Here is a 16,625-nt window from a genome sequence, read left to right on the forward strand (position 1 = left end):
TGAGCCATGACTATAGAAAAACTAAACAGATCCATAACCAAGATGGAGATTGAGTCAGTAATAAAGACCCTCCCAACAAAGAAAAGTTCAGGTCCCGATGGCTTCGCTGCTGAATTTCTATCAGGCATTTAAAGAACTAATTCTAGTTCTTCTCAAGCTATTCAAAACAGCTGAAAGGGAAGGTATCCTCCCAAACTCCTTCTACAAAGGCAGAATCACCTTAATTCTTAAACCAGGAAAAGAAACAACAGAGAAAGAGAACTATAGACCAATTTCCCTGATGAGAATAGATGCAAAAATCCTCAACAAAACACTAGCCAATAGAATCCAACAACACATCAGAAAGATCATCCACTCAGACCAAGTGAAATTTATCCCTGGTATGCAGGGATGGTTCAGCATTTGCAAATCACTCAATGTGATACATCACATTAACAAACTGAAGGACAACAACCATATGATTATCTCAATAGATGCAGAGAAAGCATTTGATAAAATATAACATCCTTTCATGATGAGAGGGTGAACCAACGGCAAGGGAAGACCTTTCTCTCTGTCTCTGTCTCTCTCACTCTGCCTGTCAAAAAAAATTTAAAAAAACCTTAAGCAAATTGGGTAGAAGGAACATTCCTCCACACTATCAAGGCAATCTATGACAAACTCATAGCCAGCATCTTATCAAATGGGGAAAAATTGGAGGTGTTCCCATTAAGATCTGGAACCAGACAAGGATGCCCACTCTTACCATTGCTATTCAATATAATCCTGGAATTTTTAGCCAGAGCCATTAGGTAAGAAAAAGAAATCAAAGGGATACAAATTGGGAAGGCGCAAGTCAAACTATACCTATTTGCAGATGACATGATTCTGTATATAGGGGATCCATAGAACTCCACTAAGAGACTATTGGAACTCATAAAAGATTTTTATAAAGAGGGGGAATATAAAACCAACACACAAAAATCAATACCTTTGTATACACAGACAATGCCACAGCTGTGAAAGAACTTCTAAGGTCAATCCCATTCACAATAGCTACAAAAAAATTAAATACCTTGGAATAAATTTAATCAAGGACATCAAAGATCTCTACAATGAAAATTATAAAACGTTAAAGAAAGAAATAGAAGAAGACATTAAAAAAGTGGAAAAATCTTCTATGTTCATGGATTGGAAGAATCAGTGTCATCAAAATATCCATACTACTGAAAGCAATTTATAGATTCAATGTGATCCCAATCAAAATACCAACAATGTTCTTCTCAGATCTAGAAAAAAATGATGATGCTAAAATTTATATGGAAACACAAGAGGACTCAAATAGCTAAAGCAATCTTATCCAACAAAAACAAAGCTAGAGACATCACAATATCAGATTTCAAGACATAATACAGAGCAGTTATAATCAAAACAGCTTGGTTCTGGCACAAAAACAGATGTATAGACCAATGGAACAGAATAAAAATTCCAGAAATCAATCCACACTTCCACAACCAAGTTATCTTTGACAAAGGAGCTAAAACCAACCTCTCAAAAAAAGACAGTATCTTCCACAAACGGTGCTGGGGAAACTGGATCTCTTTATGTAGAATTATGAAACCTTGTACCTTATACAAAAATTCACTCAAAGTGGATCAAAGACCTAAATTTGTAACCCAATACCATCAAGTTACTAGAGAACATCGGTGAAACCCTATAAGACATTGACATAGGGAAAGACTTCTTAGAAAATACCCCAGAAGCACAAGCAATCAAAGCCAAAATTGACAAATGGGATTACATCACATTGAGAAGCTTCTACGCTGCAAAAGAAACACTCAGTAAAGTGAAGAGACAATATAAAATGGGAGAAAATATTTGCAAGCTATGCATCTGATAAAGGATTAATATCAAGAATCTATAAAGAGCTCAAGAAACTCAACAACAACAAAACAAACATTCCAGTTAAGAAATGGGCAAAGGACACGAACAGACATTTTCCAAGAAAGGAAATTCAAATGGCCAACAGCCACATGAAAAAATGCTCAGGATCACTAGCCATCAGGGAAATGCAAGTCAAAACCACAATAAGGTTTCACCTCACGCCTGTTAAAATGGTTTTCATACAGAAATCAATAAACAGATGCTGGGGAGGACGTTAGGAAAAGGGTACCCTAATCCACTGTTGGTGGGAATGTAAACTGGTGCAGCCACTATGGAAGACACTGTGGAAATAATACAATATTACCTAGCTATCCCATTCCTGGGAATTTACCCCAAGGGAGTTAAATCACCATATAAAAGAGTAATCTGTACCCCTGTGTTTATTGAAGCTGAATTCACAATAGCTAAACTTGGAATTAACTCAGATGTCCATTAACTGAAGACTGGATAAAGAAATTATGGTATATATACACTATGGAATGTTACACAGCGATAAAAAAAATGAAATCCTGACATTAGGAGCAAAACGGATGCAACTAGAAACCATTATACTTAGTGAAATAAGCCATTCCCCCAAAGACAACATATATTCTCTCTGATGTATGGTAAATAATAGAGCACCTAAAAATAATCTATAAGAGTGAAATTGCACTTTTGAATAGCCCTTATCTTGACTGTTGAGGAATAATGTTTGTTTGTTCGTTTTTGTTTTTTCTTCATACTATTCATTGAATTCTCTATTTAGTGTAGGATTAGTCTTATGAGTATAAAGTTAACTGAAAATAGATCTTTGTGAAAAATAAGAATAGGAATAGGGGAGGGAGGAGGAAGAAGTGTGGGAGTACAAACAAGAGGGAGGTAGGATAGGAAGAATCATTATGTTCCTAAATTTGTGCATTCAGTCTGTATTCCTTAAATAACATTTTTTTTTTTAATTTAAAGTGAGGGGTGGGTGGTTAGCTAGAAACCCATTGGAGTACCTGAGTCCAGTACCCAGCTCCAGCTCCTGACTCCAGCTTCCTGCTAATGTACATCCTGGGATGTCAGCGATGGCTCAAGTAACCGGGTACCTGCCACCGCAGGGGAAACCTGGGTTAGTTCTCAGCTCCTGCAGTTGGCCTGGCCAAGTGCCAGCCATTGTGGATATTTGAAGACTGAATCAGCAGAAAGGATTTCTGTCTCTCTCTCAACTTCTCAAATAAATAAGTAAAAATTAAAAAAATTAGGGCAAAATGAGGGAAAATTCAGTTTTCATAAAACTGAGCTGGGGTAAGTTTTAACTCATCTATTAAATATATTTCGCCCCTCCCCCCCCCCAAAAAAAAAAAAGTCTGTCAGTGAATTTTGTTGTAAAAAATGTTGGAACCTTTGCATAGTTTTTCACAGTATGCATTTTCCATGAAATTTTCTTATTCTTTGTGTAAAAGCTATTTGTTTATTTATTTGAAAGTCAAAGCAGGAGAGAGAGAGAACAGGAAAAGGGTACCCTCTGGTTACTTCCCAAATGGCCACAACAGCTGTGGCTGGCCAGACAGAAATCAGGAGCCTGGAACTCCATCTTAGTTTCCCTTATGGGTGACAGGGACCCAGGCATTTGGGCCATCTTATGCTGCTTTCTCAGGCACATTAGCAGGGAACTGGATTGGACGCCAAGCAGCTCGGACTCCAACCGGAGCTCCGATATGGAATTCTGGTGTTGTAATTTGCTCTGCCACAAAGTTGGCTTTCCAGGAGCTTTTCAAAGACCCCACGTATGCATGGATTTCATTTTTTTTTTTTTGCATCGAACTAAAATGGTCTTTTAATTTCATTGTTTTGTGAATTTTTTGCAGTGTGCTCACATTTAGCTTCCTTTTTGGAGATCTTCCCTGACCCTTGTCTCCGTAGTCCTTCACATTTCTTTTATGATATATTTATTGTTCCTTTCAATATTTCATTATGTACAATCTCTTTATGTTTTAGTGAATAAAATATAAAGTTTTGAAAGACTCATGCAGTGGCTTTTGTGAAGCCCCTACAGCAGCTATCACATAGCTGACCCTTGGACACTCATGCAGATTCTGTGACTTTATAAAGCCCAGGGAGCCAGGGTTCACTGTAGTAAAGATGTTGGTTCATATTGTGTAGATTAAAGGGATTGTGATGGAGGTTATAGCAGAAGAGAGAAATTGCTGCAAGTCCCCAGAATATATTTAGTCTTTAAAATAGTTATTATTTTAAAAAAGTGGGATAGGATTCACAGAAAATGGTTAAACAATTATCCAAAAATTTTGCCATCTAGAAAAAAATTACAATTAATATTTTAATAGAATCCCTTCTAATCATAACAAAAGTGTTGGCTTTTTAAAGGCTGAGAGACAGAGTCAGAGAAAGGGAACTCTCTCCTGCTGGCTCACTCTCCCAGGTGCATGCAGGGTTGGGCCAGGCTGACACCAGGAGCCCAGAACTCAATCTGAGTCCGGGTGGCAGGGACCTGAGTACGTGAGCTTGCTGCCTCCCAGGGTGCACATTAGTAGGAAGCTGGATCAGAAATGGAGCTGGGACTCAGACTGGTGCTCTCAAGTGTGGGATGTGGGGGTCCCAAGTGGCATTGTAACCACTATGCCAGATGCCTGCACTTCTCTTAGCTTTTAATGCTAGTGTTCCATTTGATGGAAATATCAATGTAAATATTGTTGTAATGAACAGTTTTTGCACATTTTGAAGTCCACATCTGTGATTACTGCCTTAAAGAAAATTCTTTAAGAAGTAGTTTCAGGATTTATAGTTCTTTTTTGGGGGGGGAGGGTGATGTTGGTGGTTTAAGGTTTCCTTGTTATTTTTTATATTGGATAATAGATGACATGTGCAATCTTTGCTATGTCTGTTAAGATGTTTTATTTCATGAGTATATTGTGTTTTTCTTTTTAGCTGTGAAAATTAATATTTTTTTTGACAGGCAGAGTTAGACAGTGAGAGAGAGAGAGACAGACAGACAGACAGAGAGAAAGGTCCTCCTTTTTCCATTGGTTCACCCCCAAATGGCCACTACGGCTGGTGCGTTGCGCCCATCCGAAACCAGGAGCCAGGTGCTTCCTCCTGGTCTCCCCTGCGGGTGCAGGGGCCCAAGCACTTGGGCCATCCTCCACTGCACTCCCGGGCCACAGCAGAGAGCTGGACTGGAAGAGGAGCAACCGGGACAGAATCCGGTGCTCCAACCGGGACTAGAAACCAGGGTACCGGCGCCGCAGGCGGAGGATTAGCCAAGTGAGCTGTGGCACCGGCCAAAAATTAATATTTCTAATCCAAAAACCATACACTATAAGCATCTAATATTTTGGTGTCCTTTTTCTCTGTTAAAGCTTGAGCTGCTGATTTTCTACAATAACTTTATCTGTAAAATGCTTCCAGTTTATAAATAGATTTCAATGCTTATGCTTTGATGACACCTTATCTGGTACATAAAAGTTCACAAATCACACCCTCATTGCAGGTTTAACTTCATCAACATACAGTTGCGCTTTTAATACCATTAAATGCCTTTTGCTTGGAATTCTACTTTGTCTAAAATCTGTATCCCTTTTGCTTCCCTTTTGTTGTCCTGACTGTGTTTTTGATCTGGGGTGTATGTCTTTAATTTTGCTAAAGGTAATTGTAACTGTAAGATACTGTTTTATAACAGTGCTTTTTAAATTCCCATTTCATTTTAGTGCTTCCAGCTATCTTTTATAGTTCCTTGCTGCTTTCCTTGATGTCTAGCTGGGCTATGTAGACCATGTGTTGTTTGCTTTTATCTTTTCCAGGGAATTGGCAAGATACACTCTTTTAATATCTGCTAATGATAGTGATAAGGCTATGTTAGGCTAATAACTTAATATTCTTTTATTTCCCTCCTGTTTACCACCCTCCTCAGCCTTTGTGGATACACTGAGGTAATTACTATATTACTATATTCCCTTTATGATGCTATGTTTAGTCTTTCAAGGGTAATTTCTACTTCAAGAAAAATTTGACATTTTTATTGAGCTGTGTTCCTACTTATAATTTTTTAGATGCGATTCTTTGTTTAGTTTGTTTTACTGATCATTTTTGTTCCTTTTTGATTTAAACTACAGCCATTTTATTCTAAAGCCTTTAATTTTGATTCTGCTCTCAATGGAATTGATCTGTTTTCTGCAGCCTTCTGTGCCTAAGGGTAAAAAATGTTTAGTGAAGTAATTCTTGGACCAAAATCTATACCCTTCGGTACTCTATCAACATTGGCTCAATCTATTTGAATATTTTCCATTATAGTGAGAAAGCCTGGGACTGGCCTGGTCTTATTTCTTTGCTGGTCACTCCCCACCCCACCCCACCCCCCCGTTGTTTTTTTTTTTTTTTATTTTTTATTCTGCCTAGATGGTTGAGGACTTTGAATTTTTTAATCATGTGGATATGGTCAGGATGTGTCTATAGCAAAGGTATCACTGAATTACTTTTCTTAGCAAACCGTGAGACTTTCTGATTTTCCACTTTGGTTGCTTTTTCAGCTTTATGAGATTTTCATCTATTGTCGCTCTGACTAGTGTCACTTCTGAATTGTTCTGACTCTCTGCTTGAGTAGGTATGTTCTTGGCCACGCGTCTTTGTGTGACAGCTTCTACTTTAAGACTTTCCACTGCTTCTCCACATTCAGAGGGACTCTTTCAAGTTTAATGTCATTGTGCTTTCGTCACACGCGCTCTCGTGATTTAGTTCAGTTTTCTCTTGCCCCTTTAACTCCCTGCGGTCCCTGCTAGCAGCTCTCATCCTGCTGGCTGCATTTCTCATCCTTTTCTCCCTCCGTGGCCCTTTGCATCTGTCTCACAGAGGCTCCATCCTCTGTTTCTTACTAAGAACACGTTTCCAGGTATCTCCATTTTTCTCCTCTCTTTTTGGATTTCATGGTCCGCGGCCCGCTCTGCCTGTGACTTTCCAGCATGGCTTTGTCCTGCGGTATCTTTGGCTTTGCCTGTGCTCCTTTTCCTTTTCTTTCCTTTTCTGCAGGAGAACAGAGGAGAGAGCCCCTGGACTTCCATGTTTGCCAACAGGGCCAGTGCACTGGGTAGCCTCAGCCCTGCTCAGTGGTTACAGGGGTACAGGCTAAAATGCCTCTTGACACCTGCAGCGGGAGGGCAGCTTCCGGTGGGTGCCTGGCACTCATCCAGCACAGTTTTGATGAACTAAATGGAGGGATTCCTTCCACCGAACTTCCCAGTCTGTCTTGGGCTCCTCTGAGATGCAGCGTGAGGGGATGTCTGAGATGACGGGGCGATGCACGTGTGTGCAGACAGGAGGGGAATTGGGCCTGGCAGAAAGCAGTCCCTGCACTCCTGTGGCTCTGCCTGAAGGCAGCCTGGGGCTCTGTGCACATGGTCAGAAGGGGGCAGGGGAAGTGTTCCCTTACCTTGTTCCAGTGAGCAGCCACATTGTTTGATGACATAAAACATGAGCAAGAGGTTCAAGGGCGTCCTACCAGAGCCTGGCCGTACATCTGTTTGCTTTCTTGCTGTGCATCATCACTTGCCTTTTACCTGGTGTGGGCGTGGAGAGGCGCTGGCGGCCAGCTGTGTGCTGTGATGGGCGTGATGGAGAATGGGTTCTCAGGCAGTCACCGAAGTGGTGCCTCGTTCCAGGTCTCATGGTTAGTAAGACCGTCTGCAGAAAGGGACGACTATCTCAAGGAGGTGACAACAGTGACAGGGTTCCTTGCATCTGAAGGGGGCTATGGGTGATTCTTATTTCATGAAGTGTTCTAAACACTTGTAATGTTTACATGTCAATTTTATAATAACCAAGAAAAGCAAAAGCCTGCAGTAGCCGTACTCATTTCTGATTAATGTAAAGAACGTGGGCGCTTCTGTCTGCTATTCCCTTTGTTTCAGACTGCAACACGAGTGTCCACAAGGGCTGCAGAGATGCCGCACCTCCGTGTCCCAAGGTAATCTCCCCGTCCTGTGACGAGTCCGTGTGTCTGCTTCATACTGTTTGTTTGTGCCTTCACTCTTTTTTATTGCTATCTACATTGATTTCTGAAGTGATGCCATCACATGTGCTCCGAGTGCATAGCTGTTGACTTCCCTGTGCACTTGTAGAGGGGAAAGCACTAGTGTGGCCCCTGGTGTTCCATGGTAGCTGGATAGGTTGGGCTTTCTGGGGGACTGGTTCACCTGCAGACCCTGAGCTTACATACACGAAGACTAGAGCAGTGATTCTCAAACATCAGCATCGCCTGGAAGGCCAGTTAAGACTGGGGCCTGAGCTTCTGAGCCCACAGGTCTGGGCTGGGGCCTGAGAATGTGCTTGTGTCAGGAGTTCCCAGGGAAGGCTGCTGCTGGCCCTGAGACCCCACCTCCCACCCCCACTCCCATCCTGGACCTTCTTGTAGACCCAGCAGACAAGAGAATTCTCTCTGTATTTGGAGTGAGACATGCTCAAGGTGGTTGTCTTGTGTAGGCAAGAGGAGTAGCTGGGAGTAGAAAGAAGCCAGAAGGAAGTTGGCAGTGTTGATAGGAACTCCAGTTTCCGCCTTGGTCAGGACACATGATCTGGTGATTTCTGGTTCCCCGAGGCTCCTAATGCAGCTGGGAGTCTTCCTGAGGCGTGTGGCCACAAGGCTCACTTCATGATCAATTGCACATGTCACTGTCATCAGACTTTGCTCTTCGTTGCATTTAACGCCTTTGGCTTTGAATTTCTCTTTGTTGGTTGCAAGCAAAATACGTGTAATGAAAATGATGCAGATGGGAATCCTGTTCCGTGTGGCTGTGTGCATGTTCCCGTAGTCCAGTGCTGCTTTGATCTTACTTTCTGTGTTTCTAATATTCTTTACCAGAAATTCCAAGAGAAATACAACAAGAACAAACCACAGACCATCCTTGGAAGTAAGTGGTGTGGAAAATGACTTGAACTTTTTAAACTTTAATATGTACCACATATTTTTCCATTGTAAAAATTCCTCCTTTTGTTTTCCGATTTACCCAATTATTTTTCTTTCACAACACATGCTTGGCATAATGTATACAGAGAGTTCAAGAAAGGTATCAGCATCTGTGCCAGCCCAAGAGCTTTTCATGGTGTGTGCCAGATGATCTTTTGTGTTAGGGAGAGCTATAAGGAGAGGATGTCAGTATGTGGTCTTAATTCCAAGGCACTGTCTAGTGGAATAGAGATGCTATTGATTGAATAACCTTTTGGGGAAAAGAGGGAACGCTACATTAAACGTATATGACCTGTTTTCCCACCAGTAGCACATATCCACACAAGTACACATCGCTTTCTTATGAATCACAAAGGTTGGTGGAAAAGCCCTTCAAGTTTGGAGTCTATAGCTTCTTGGCAGTCCCTGTCACCCATTCTCATAGTGACCTGGTGCCTTGATGAGCTGGGCTTGAGGCTGTGACCTCTTTAGCACCTGTAGGATGGCAGGGAAATTTCAAGATATCTTGAAGTTTTGTTTGCATTATATTTTAAAATCTCTTGGTTCTGTTTTGTTCCTAAATTATACATGACTGAGATTTAAATAATTTACCTTGAAAATGCTTGGTGACATATGACAGTTCTTTGCTTTACATGCAAGAACCTGTCACACTGACATCTCCTAGGTTTGAAAATCCTGTGCATTATTGTGAGAAATGTTGCAGTTTGTTCTACGTAAAGTTGGTTTACGTTTCAGTTCTGTAACAAGGGGTGGCTGGGTGATATTTTAAAAATCACTTCAGTCAAAGGACCATTAACTATGGGGACTCGTGGTAACTTGCTTCTGGGTTAATTTTCTGGGGGCAGGAGCAGCTCTCACATCACTTACTCCTTTGCCTTGACTCAAAGTCATTTGGTATCAGTTTTAAAGCTTAATTTCACAAGGTTAAGGTGAAAATTAAGAAGCACCTTAGAATTGATAAGCCATCATCTATTTCTCCTCTTTATGCAGTAATCATGAAAACAAGAGGAAATTATCTATGTGAAATCCTTTGCAATTTCCTAATGTCTATTTAAGTATTTTCCCCTTTTGTTCAGGAATACATATGCTTATAGCTCTGTTAGGTGACCGAAATATTTTCTGAGAGTCCTTTATAGTAAATATCATTGTAAACACATCTACACCCAGAACGTTCCAGAACTGACCAGAAAAGTAGGAAAGTGCCATTTAGTTTTCACTGTGAGAGAGGACAGCCCAGCTGGGGTTGCCGGTTTCCTCTGTCTTGAGAGTCGTATGCCATAAAGAGTAGACTCCCTGGCACCATTCCATACCCTCAATGGCGTGTGCTGCCCATGTGTGCGTGCTTGTTTACGTCCACAGTACACATTCCAGTTCCAGTGCTAATAACACCCTCCATCTAGTTAAAACTGGTTTAAGGAGTGCAAGCAGAGGTTTATGGGAAAGCTGGTCCAGTGTTTCCCCATTCCATGTGCTTGTTTGTGTCATCCCAAACACCCACAAGTCTCCAAGCGCAGATGCAGAAGATGGCCCGCAGCATGGGTATCAGGAGGGTGTGAAATTGGAAGGGACATTTGAAACAAGTGTCAGGATGTAGCAGGGACACAGGTGTCAAGGCTGGGCGCGCGACACGTTACAAGAGGTTGTTCAGGGGTTCGGTTTCTGGCTTTTAAGTGACTGCCTTGTCATTACTGTCCTCTGTGCCAACCACCTGAAGCATCCGCTCTGACTTCCAGACTCCTCGTTTAGAGACGCTCCACAGCTGGGTCTCTCCTTGCACACTTCTTCCTCCATGCCCATTGGATTGCCCACGGGAAGGAAGGACAGTGCGGGCCAGGTGCATCCTTTGTCCAGAAGTGTCCCAGGCCCCACCTTGGAAAGGTAAGGCAAAGCGTGTGTTTGCATCTTAATGGCTTGGAGAAGCTGCCTGGGCTCACTTTTCTCCTCCTCTCCTGCCAAGCTTCCGGAGGTCAGTGACATCCTTGGAGTCAGAGAGTGACAGCAGCAACTGGAGAAGCAGGTCGCACTCCGATGAGGTGCTGCAATCCGTGGGTTCTTCTCCCTCCACAGAGTGTTTCATCATGGAAGGTGAGGAGCGTGTGCATTTGTGTTTACTTGGGTTTCTGTGGACATTCGCCAGGCAGGGGTACTTTCTGCAGGATAGAAGACCAAAGCAGGTTCTTTTCTTCTTTTAAAAATAAGTCTGTTTCCTGATATTTCTTTGGGATAGGTTCTGCTTTATCAAGAAAGGAGTGAAAACCTGATAGAGACCAAGGAAATGGGATGCAGATTTTAAGTGGATGTGTTCCCTAGAAAAGAGATCCTAAGCATAACGAACAGAGTGAGACACATTGTGTGCTTATTTATCATTCAAACCCTGGTGAATTAGAACTGGTTCCTACATTAGAAATGATAACTTTTAAAATAAGAGCATTTTTTAAAGTGGATTTTGTAGGAGAGGATTCCGTTTTTGTATCCAAGTTGTATCAGTTAGTGATGGAAAACCAAACTGGGGCGGGGGGTGGGTGGCGGTTAGGAGAGAGGCGTGGCTGCTGCCTGGAACCTGGCTCTCTTATAAACGGAAGCCTTTTCATCCATCGTCTTCTCAACTTTGTTGCTCCAAACTGGAATCTAATCTCCCCATGAGTGCTGTTTGGGCAAATAGGGCTTGGTTTTCCTGGGAGATGCACCTGTGTGTTGTGGCTAATTCTGTCGGGAAAGCCTGCACTCACTTATGACCTAGGCCCTTACACTCTGCTTTGTGCCTTTGCCAACCAAGTGCAAATCAAGCACACCAGTTCAGAAACCAGACTTGAGCAAACAGTGCCAAATAACCTGGGGCAAAAGCATTCAGTGGGTCCAGATTCAGCAAGCATATTATGGGCCCCGAAGCTTCCCTGAATAAAACGAAGAGTGCAACCCAAAACAAACGAAAAGCCCTTCTGATGTCTCCCCCCTCCCCCCAGTACACACAATCATTATTTTAATATCTGATTCTTCCTCACTGTTGTGGAAGCTGTCCTGATTGCGACCATCTGTCTGGTTTCCAGATGTAAATGACAGTATTTTGGCTTCATTGTTTCCCTGTTTATAGAAGTTTCTATATTTGCTGTGATGAATGCATACGCATGGGTAGCTGGGGAGATCTTTTGTCCTCTGAGTTACTGTGCTTCTGGCTTTTCTTGTCTAAACCCATATTAGATGTTGTGGATTCTTCTCTATGGAGTGACCTCAGCAGTGATGCCCAGGAGTTTGAAGCAGAATCGTGGAGTCTTGCAGTGGATCCCTTATTCTGTAGTCAACAGGAAAAGGATGTCATCAAAAGACAAGATGTCATTTTTGGTAAGCATTTAAAATGTTGTCTTGGGCTGAAGCAGTGTGGAGCAGAGGAAAGAACACGGAATTTGAAAACATGCAGACAGCTCAGTTCTACCATTTTCCAGTTACCCAATCTCAGACAAATTATGTAACTCACTCGAACCTCGGTTTCCCCATTTATACAATGGGAATAATAATCCTTGGGTTTAAAACGTTGTGAAGCTTGAATGAGGCATTGTTTATACCTTATACTAAGTAAATTTCATTTCCCATATCCTAAGTTTACTTAGGCTTAGCCAGTACTTTGTTCGCTCTTTTGTATAAGAATCACAGTGCAGGCCGGCGCCGTGGCTCACTAGGCTAATCCTCCGCCTTGCGGCGCCGGCACACCGGGTTCTAGTCCCGGTCGGGGCACCGATTCTGTCCCGGTTGCCCCTCTTCCAGGCCAGCTCTCTGCTGTGGCTAGGGAGTGCAGTGGAGGATGGCCCAAGTGCTTGGGCCCTGCACCCCATGGGAGACCAGGAGAAGCACCTGGCTCCTGCCATCGGATCAGCGCGGTGCGCCGGCCGCAGCGTGCCTACCGCGGCGGCCATTGGAGGGTGAACCAACGGCAAAAGGAAGACCTTTCTCTCTGTCTCTCTCTCACTGTCCACTCTGCCTGTCAAAAATATAAAAAAAAAAAAAAAAAAGAATCACAGTGCACGCTCACTTGTTTTAGTGTTGGGGAGACAGGGTTCCTGCCTGTGGTCCTGTGGTTTGACTGCACACACCAAGGAGCTGTCGTTCAGAGCAGTGCCTGTGGTAGCATGTGGCTTGGGGCAGTGCTCAACTGTGTGCTGCAGTTCTGTGCAGAGAATACAGCCGTGGTGAGATTTCCCCTTTTCGTGCTATTTGGAGTGAGGGCAATCTAAATTGGAGGAAGTAGACTTACAGACGAATTAGGAAAAAATGAATCACAAAAAATTTTCAAGTACCAAGTCGGTGCTGAAAAGTGGTTCCAAGAATATCCTGTATTCTAAAGATGAGACTGGCTCTTGACTGTTACGGTCCTTTGTTTATAAGATGGGCCAAAATGTCCACTGGAGATGAGGATGACACACGTGAGGCTGTGGACATAAGTGCTTTAAAATCTGTCAAGGATTGTGGAGGTGGAAGGGGCTTTCTTTCTTTCTGAGAGTTATTTATTTATTTGAAAGAGCTCCAGAGAGTGAAGGAGAGACAGAGACAAAGAGATCTTCCATCCGCTGGTTCACTCCCCAGATGACTGCAACAGCCAGGACTGGACCAAGCCAAGGCCAGGAGCTTCGTCTGGTTCTCTCCCATATGGGTGAAAGGGTCCCAAACACTTGGGCCATCCTCCACTGCTTTTCCCAGCCCTTTAGCAGGGAGCTGGACCAGGAGTAGAACAGCTAGGACATGAACCAGCACCCACATGGAATGCCGGCATCCCAGGCGGCAGCTTTACCCGCCGTACTACAGCACCAGCCCCTAGTGGGAGTGACTTTGGAAAGGAAGATGTATTTCCCAAGCTAGCTAGCTATATGTGTGTGTGTGTATGTGTGTATACATACAAGTATACACATATACACATATACATATATATATAAGCAAATCTGTGTGTTATACTATCAGTTTTCATGATTGGTCTCTCAATTTCATATACTGTTAAAATGTAACCCGTTCGGGATGAGTTCTCACACACGGCGTGGCCCTGGCTGTGAGACAGGCTTGCTCCCTGGGTGTGACCCTTCGCCCTCTCCTCTTCTTCATTTCCCTCTTAAAGACAAGGAAATCATTCCTGTCTTTGGGATCATGATGGGCTGATGGATTAATGGATTAAATTAAATGACAGAGGTAAGTTCTTAGCTCAGAGCAGGAACTAAGAACATGGTAGGATATAGTAATTATAGTCAGTGATTCCCGATTGAGATTTTTTGTTTATGATAAACCAGTAAGTAAGGCTCTGTTCAGACTTAGGTGTTTTTCGTGGCTGATATTTTGGGCTCTTTCCCGAAACATGCAGTGAGTTTGAAAGTATTCATTAATGCACACTTGATCTTAGCCAAAAGGCCGAGAAGCAGTTTTCACTAATATAGAACTTCTGATGTTCCCCCGAGTTGTGATTTATTGTTTTCTGTCAAGATGCATTTTAAAAGTGAGGAATAATGCACGTCCCGTAGACGTCATCCTCTCCCAGCGTGCTCTCCAGTGATTTCCAGGGTATGTAGGAGCTTCAGAAACCTCTATAGGTATAGAATTAGCTGATGTTTATTTTGGTGTAAAAAGTTTTAAGTTCATTCATATGAGAGGTTTCAAGTATTTCATAAAAATGCGTACTATGAAAACCCCAAGGATGAATTTAAATGTTTTTGGCCAGGATACACTATCTCTTAATTCCATTGACCACAACTTTTGAAATATTCTCTTGTTCCCAGAGTTGTACCACTGTCAAGGACTAACTCATTCCAGAACATTTGTGTCACTGCGAAAGAAACCCTGTGCTCATTATGTCCTGTGTCCCCTACCCCCTCCCTCTGGCAACCACAAATCCACTTTCTGTCTCTTTGAATTTGCCTACTCCAGACATTTCACATAAGTGGTTCCATACATGGTCTTTTGTGACTGGCTTCTGTCACTCTGCGAAGTGTTTTCCAGGTTTATCTTTGTTGGAATCTGTGTCAATGTTCTATTCCTTTTTATGGCTGACTAATACTCCATTTTGTTTTTCTAATCATTGGCTGATATAGGTTTTGAGTTGTTTGTGCATTTGGGGTTGTTTGGTAACTCTATGTTTGACCTAGAGAGGAAATGCCAGAGTGTTTTCTAGAGTAGCTACACCATGTTACGTGCCCACCAGCATTGTAGAAGGGTTTCAGTTCCTCCTCACCAACATTTGTTTATTGTCCCTCTTTTTTATTGTAATTATACTGGTGTGTGAATGGGTGCCTCAATCTCTAATGGCTAATGATGTGCATTTTTTCATGTCCATATTGACCATTATCTCTTTGGGGAGATATCTAGTCAAATCCTTTGCCCATTGTTGAATTTTTAAAAATTTTAACAGACACATAAAAATTGTACATATTTATGAGGTACCATGTGGTATTCTGATACATGTACACACTGTGTAATGTCCAATCAGGGTAAATACATCTATGTCCTCAAACATTTAACATTTGTTTGTCAGGAAAACATTCAAAACCCTAGCTTCTAGTTTTTGTTTTAGAGAGAAATTGACAGTACATTGACACTGTAGTCACTCCACTGTGCACTTGAACCCCAGACCTTCTTACTCCTATCTAGAAATAACTAAGTACTCATCAAACTTTCCCCATCTTCACTCATCCCAGAAGATCTAAACAGACATTTCTCAAAGGAAGACATAAAGTGGCCAACAGGTATGTGAAACAGTGCTCAGGGAAATGCAAATCAAAACTCTAATGAGATACCACCTTATCTCAGTTATATTGGTAATTATCAAAAAGAGGAAAGATAGAGGTCAGTGTTGTGGTGTACTGGGTAAAGCTGCTGCCTGTGATGCCAGCCTCCCATATGAGCATCTGTTTGTGTCCTGGCTGCTCACTTCCAATCCAGCTCCCTGCTAAAAGTAGTGGAAGGTGACCTAAGTATTTGGACCCCTTACATCCATGTGGGAGACCCAGATGAAGCTCTTGGCTTCTTGTGGCCATCTGGAGGAGTGAACCAGGAAGTGGAAGATCTCTCTCTCTCTCTCTCTTTCTCCCTCCCTCCCTGTAACTCTTTCAAATAAATACATCTTTTAAAATTACAGAGAAAAGATAACAAGTGATAGTGAGGATGTGGGGAAACATGAGCCCTTGTGCACTGTTGGTAGGAATGTAAATCAGTATAGCCATTATGGAAAAAAGTATGGAAACTGGTACATAATCCAACAATCCCACCAGTGGGTGTGTGTCCAAGAGAATTGAGATGAATCTGTCAAAGAGACACCGGCACTCCCGTGTCTATTACAGCACTGTTCACAATAGCCAAGAAGTGGAAACAACCACAGTGTCCACCCACTGATGAATGGATAAAGAAAATGTGGTTTGTAGCATCATAGAATGCTACTTGGCCATAAAAAGGACAACATACTGTTATTCAAAAACAACAAGAGCGCAGCTGGTAGTCATTATGTTGAATGAAATAAGCCAAACACAAAAAGACAAGTTTGCACATGGTCTTAGTCATGTATGGACTCCATTAAATGATACAGGTAAGTTCTTAGCTCCTGAGGAGTCTACAGAAAGTGAGCTCGTGGAAATATTGGGTTGCTTTTAATTGTTGAATTGTGAGAGTTTTTACAATTTTACTTGTAGGTAGGGAGGTAGATGGATGGATGGATGGTTGGTTGATTGGATGGGTGGATCTCCTAGACACAAATCCCTTATCAGATACATGATTTGCAAATCTTTTCTCCCATTCTGTGGGT

At 42.3% G+C, this 16,625-nt stretch overlaps 1 protein-coding gene across 1 annotated transcript in view; it reads left to right on the plus strand.

The window, feature by feature from the left end:
- The window catches only part of ARHGEF28 (Rho guanine nucleotide exchange factor 28), a 330,489-nt gene that overhangs the window by 239,647 nt on the left and 74,217 nt on the right, over positions 1-16,625 (plus strand). Inside the window, 5 exon segments of the mRNA XM_062212247.1 lie at positions 7,806-7,861; positions 8,756-8,804; positions 10,594-10,738; positions 10,818-10,945; positions 12,059-12,199. Coding sequence (XP_062068231.1) covers positions 7,806-7,861; positions 8,756-8,804; positions 10,594-10,738; positions 10,818-10,945; positions 12,059-12,199 — 519 coding nt within the window.

This window comes from Lepus europaeus, chromosome 15 (genome assembly GCF_033115175.1).
Source record: "Lepus europaeus isolate LE1 chromosome 15, mLepTim1.pri, whole genome shotgun sequence".
NCBI lineage: Eukaryota > Metazoa > Chordata > Mammalia > Lagomorpha > Leporidae > Lepus > Lepus europaeus.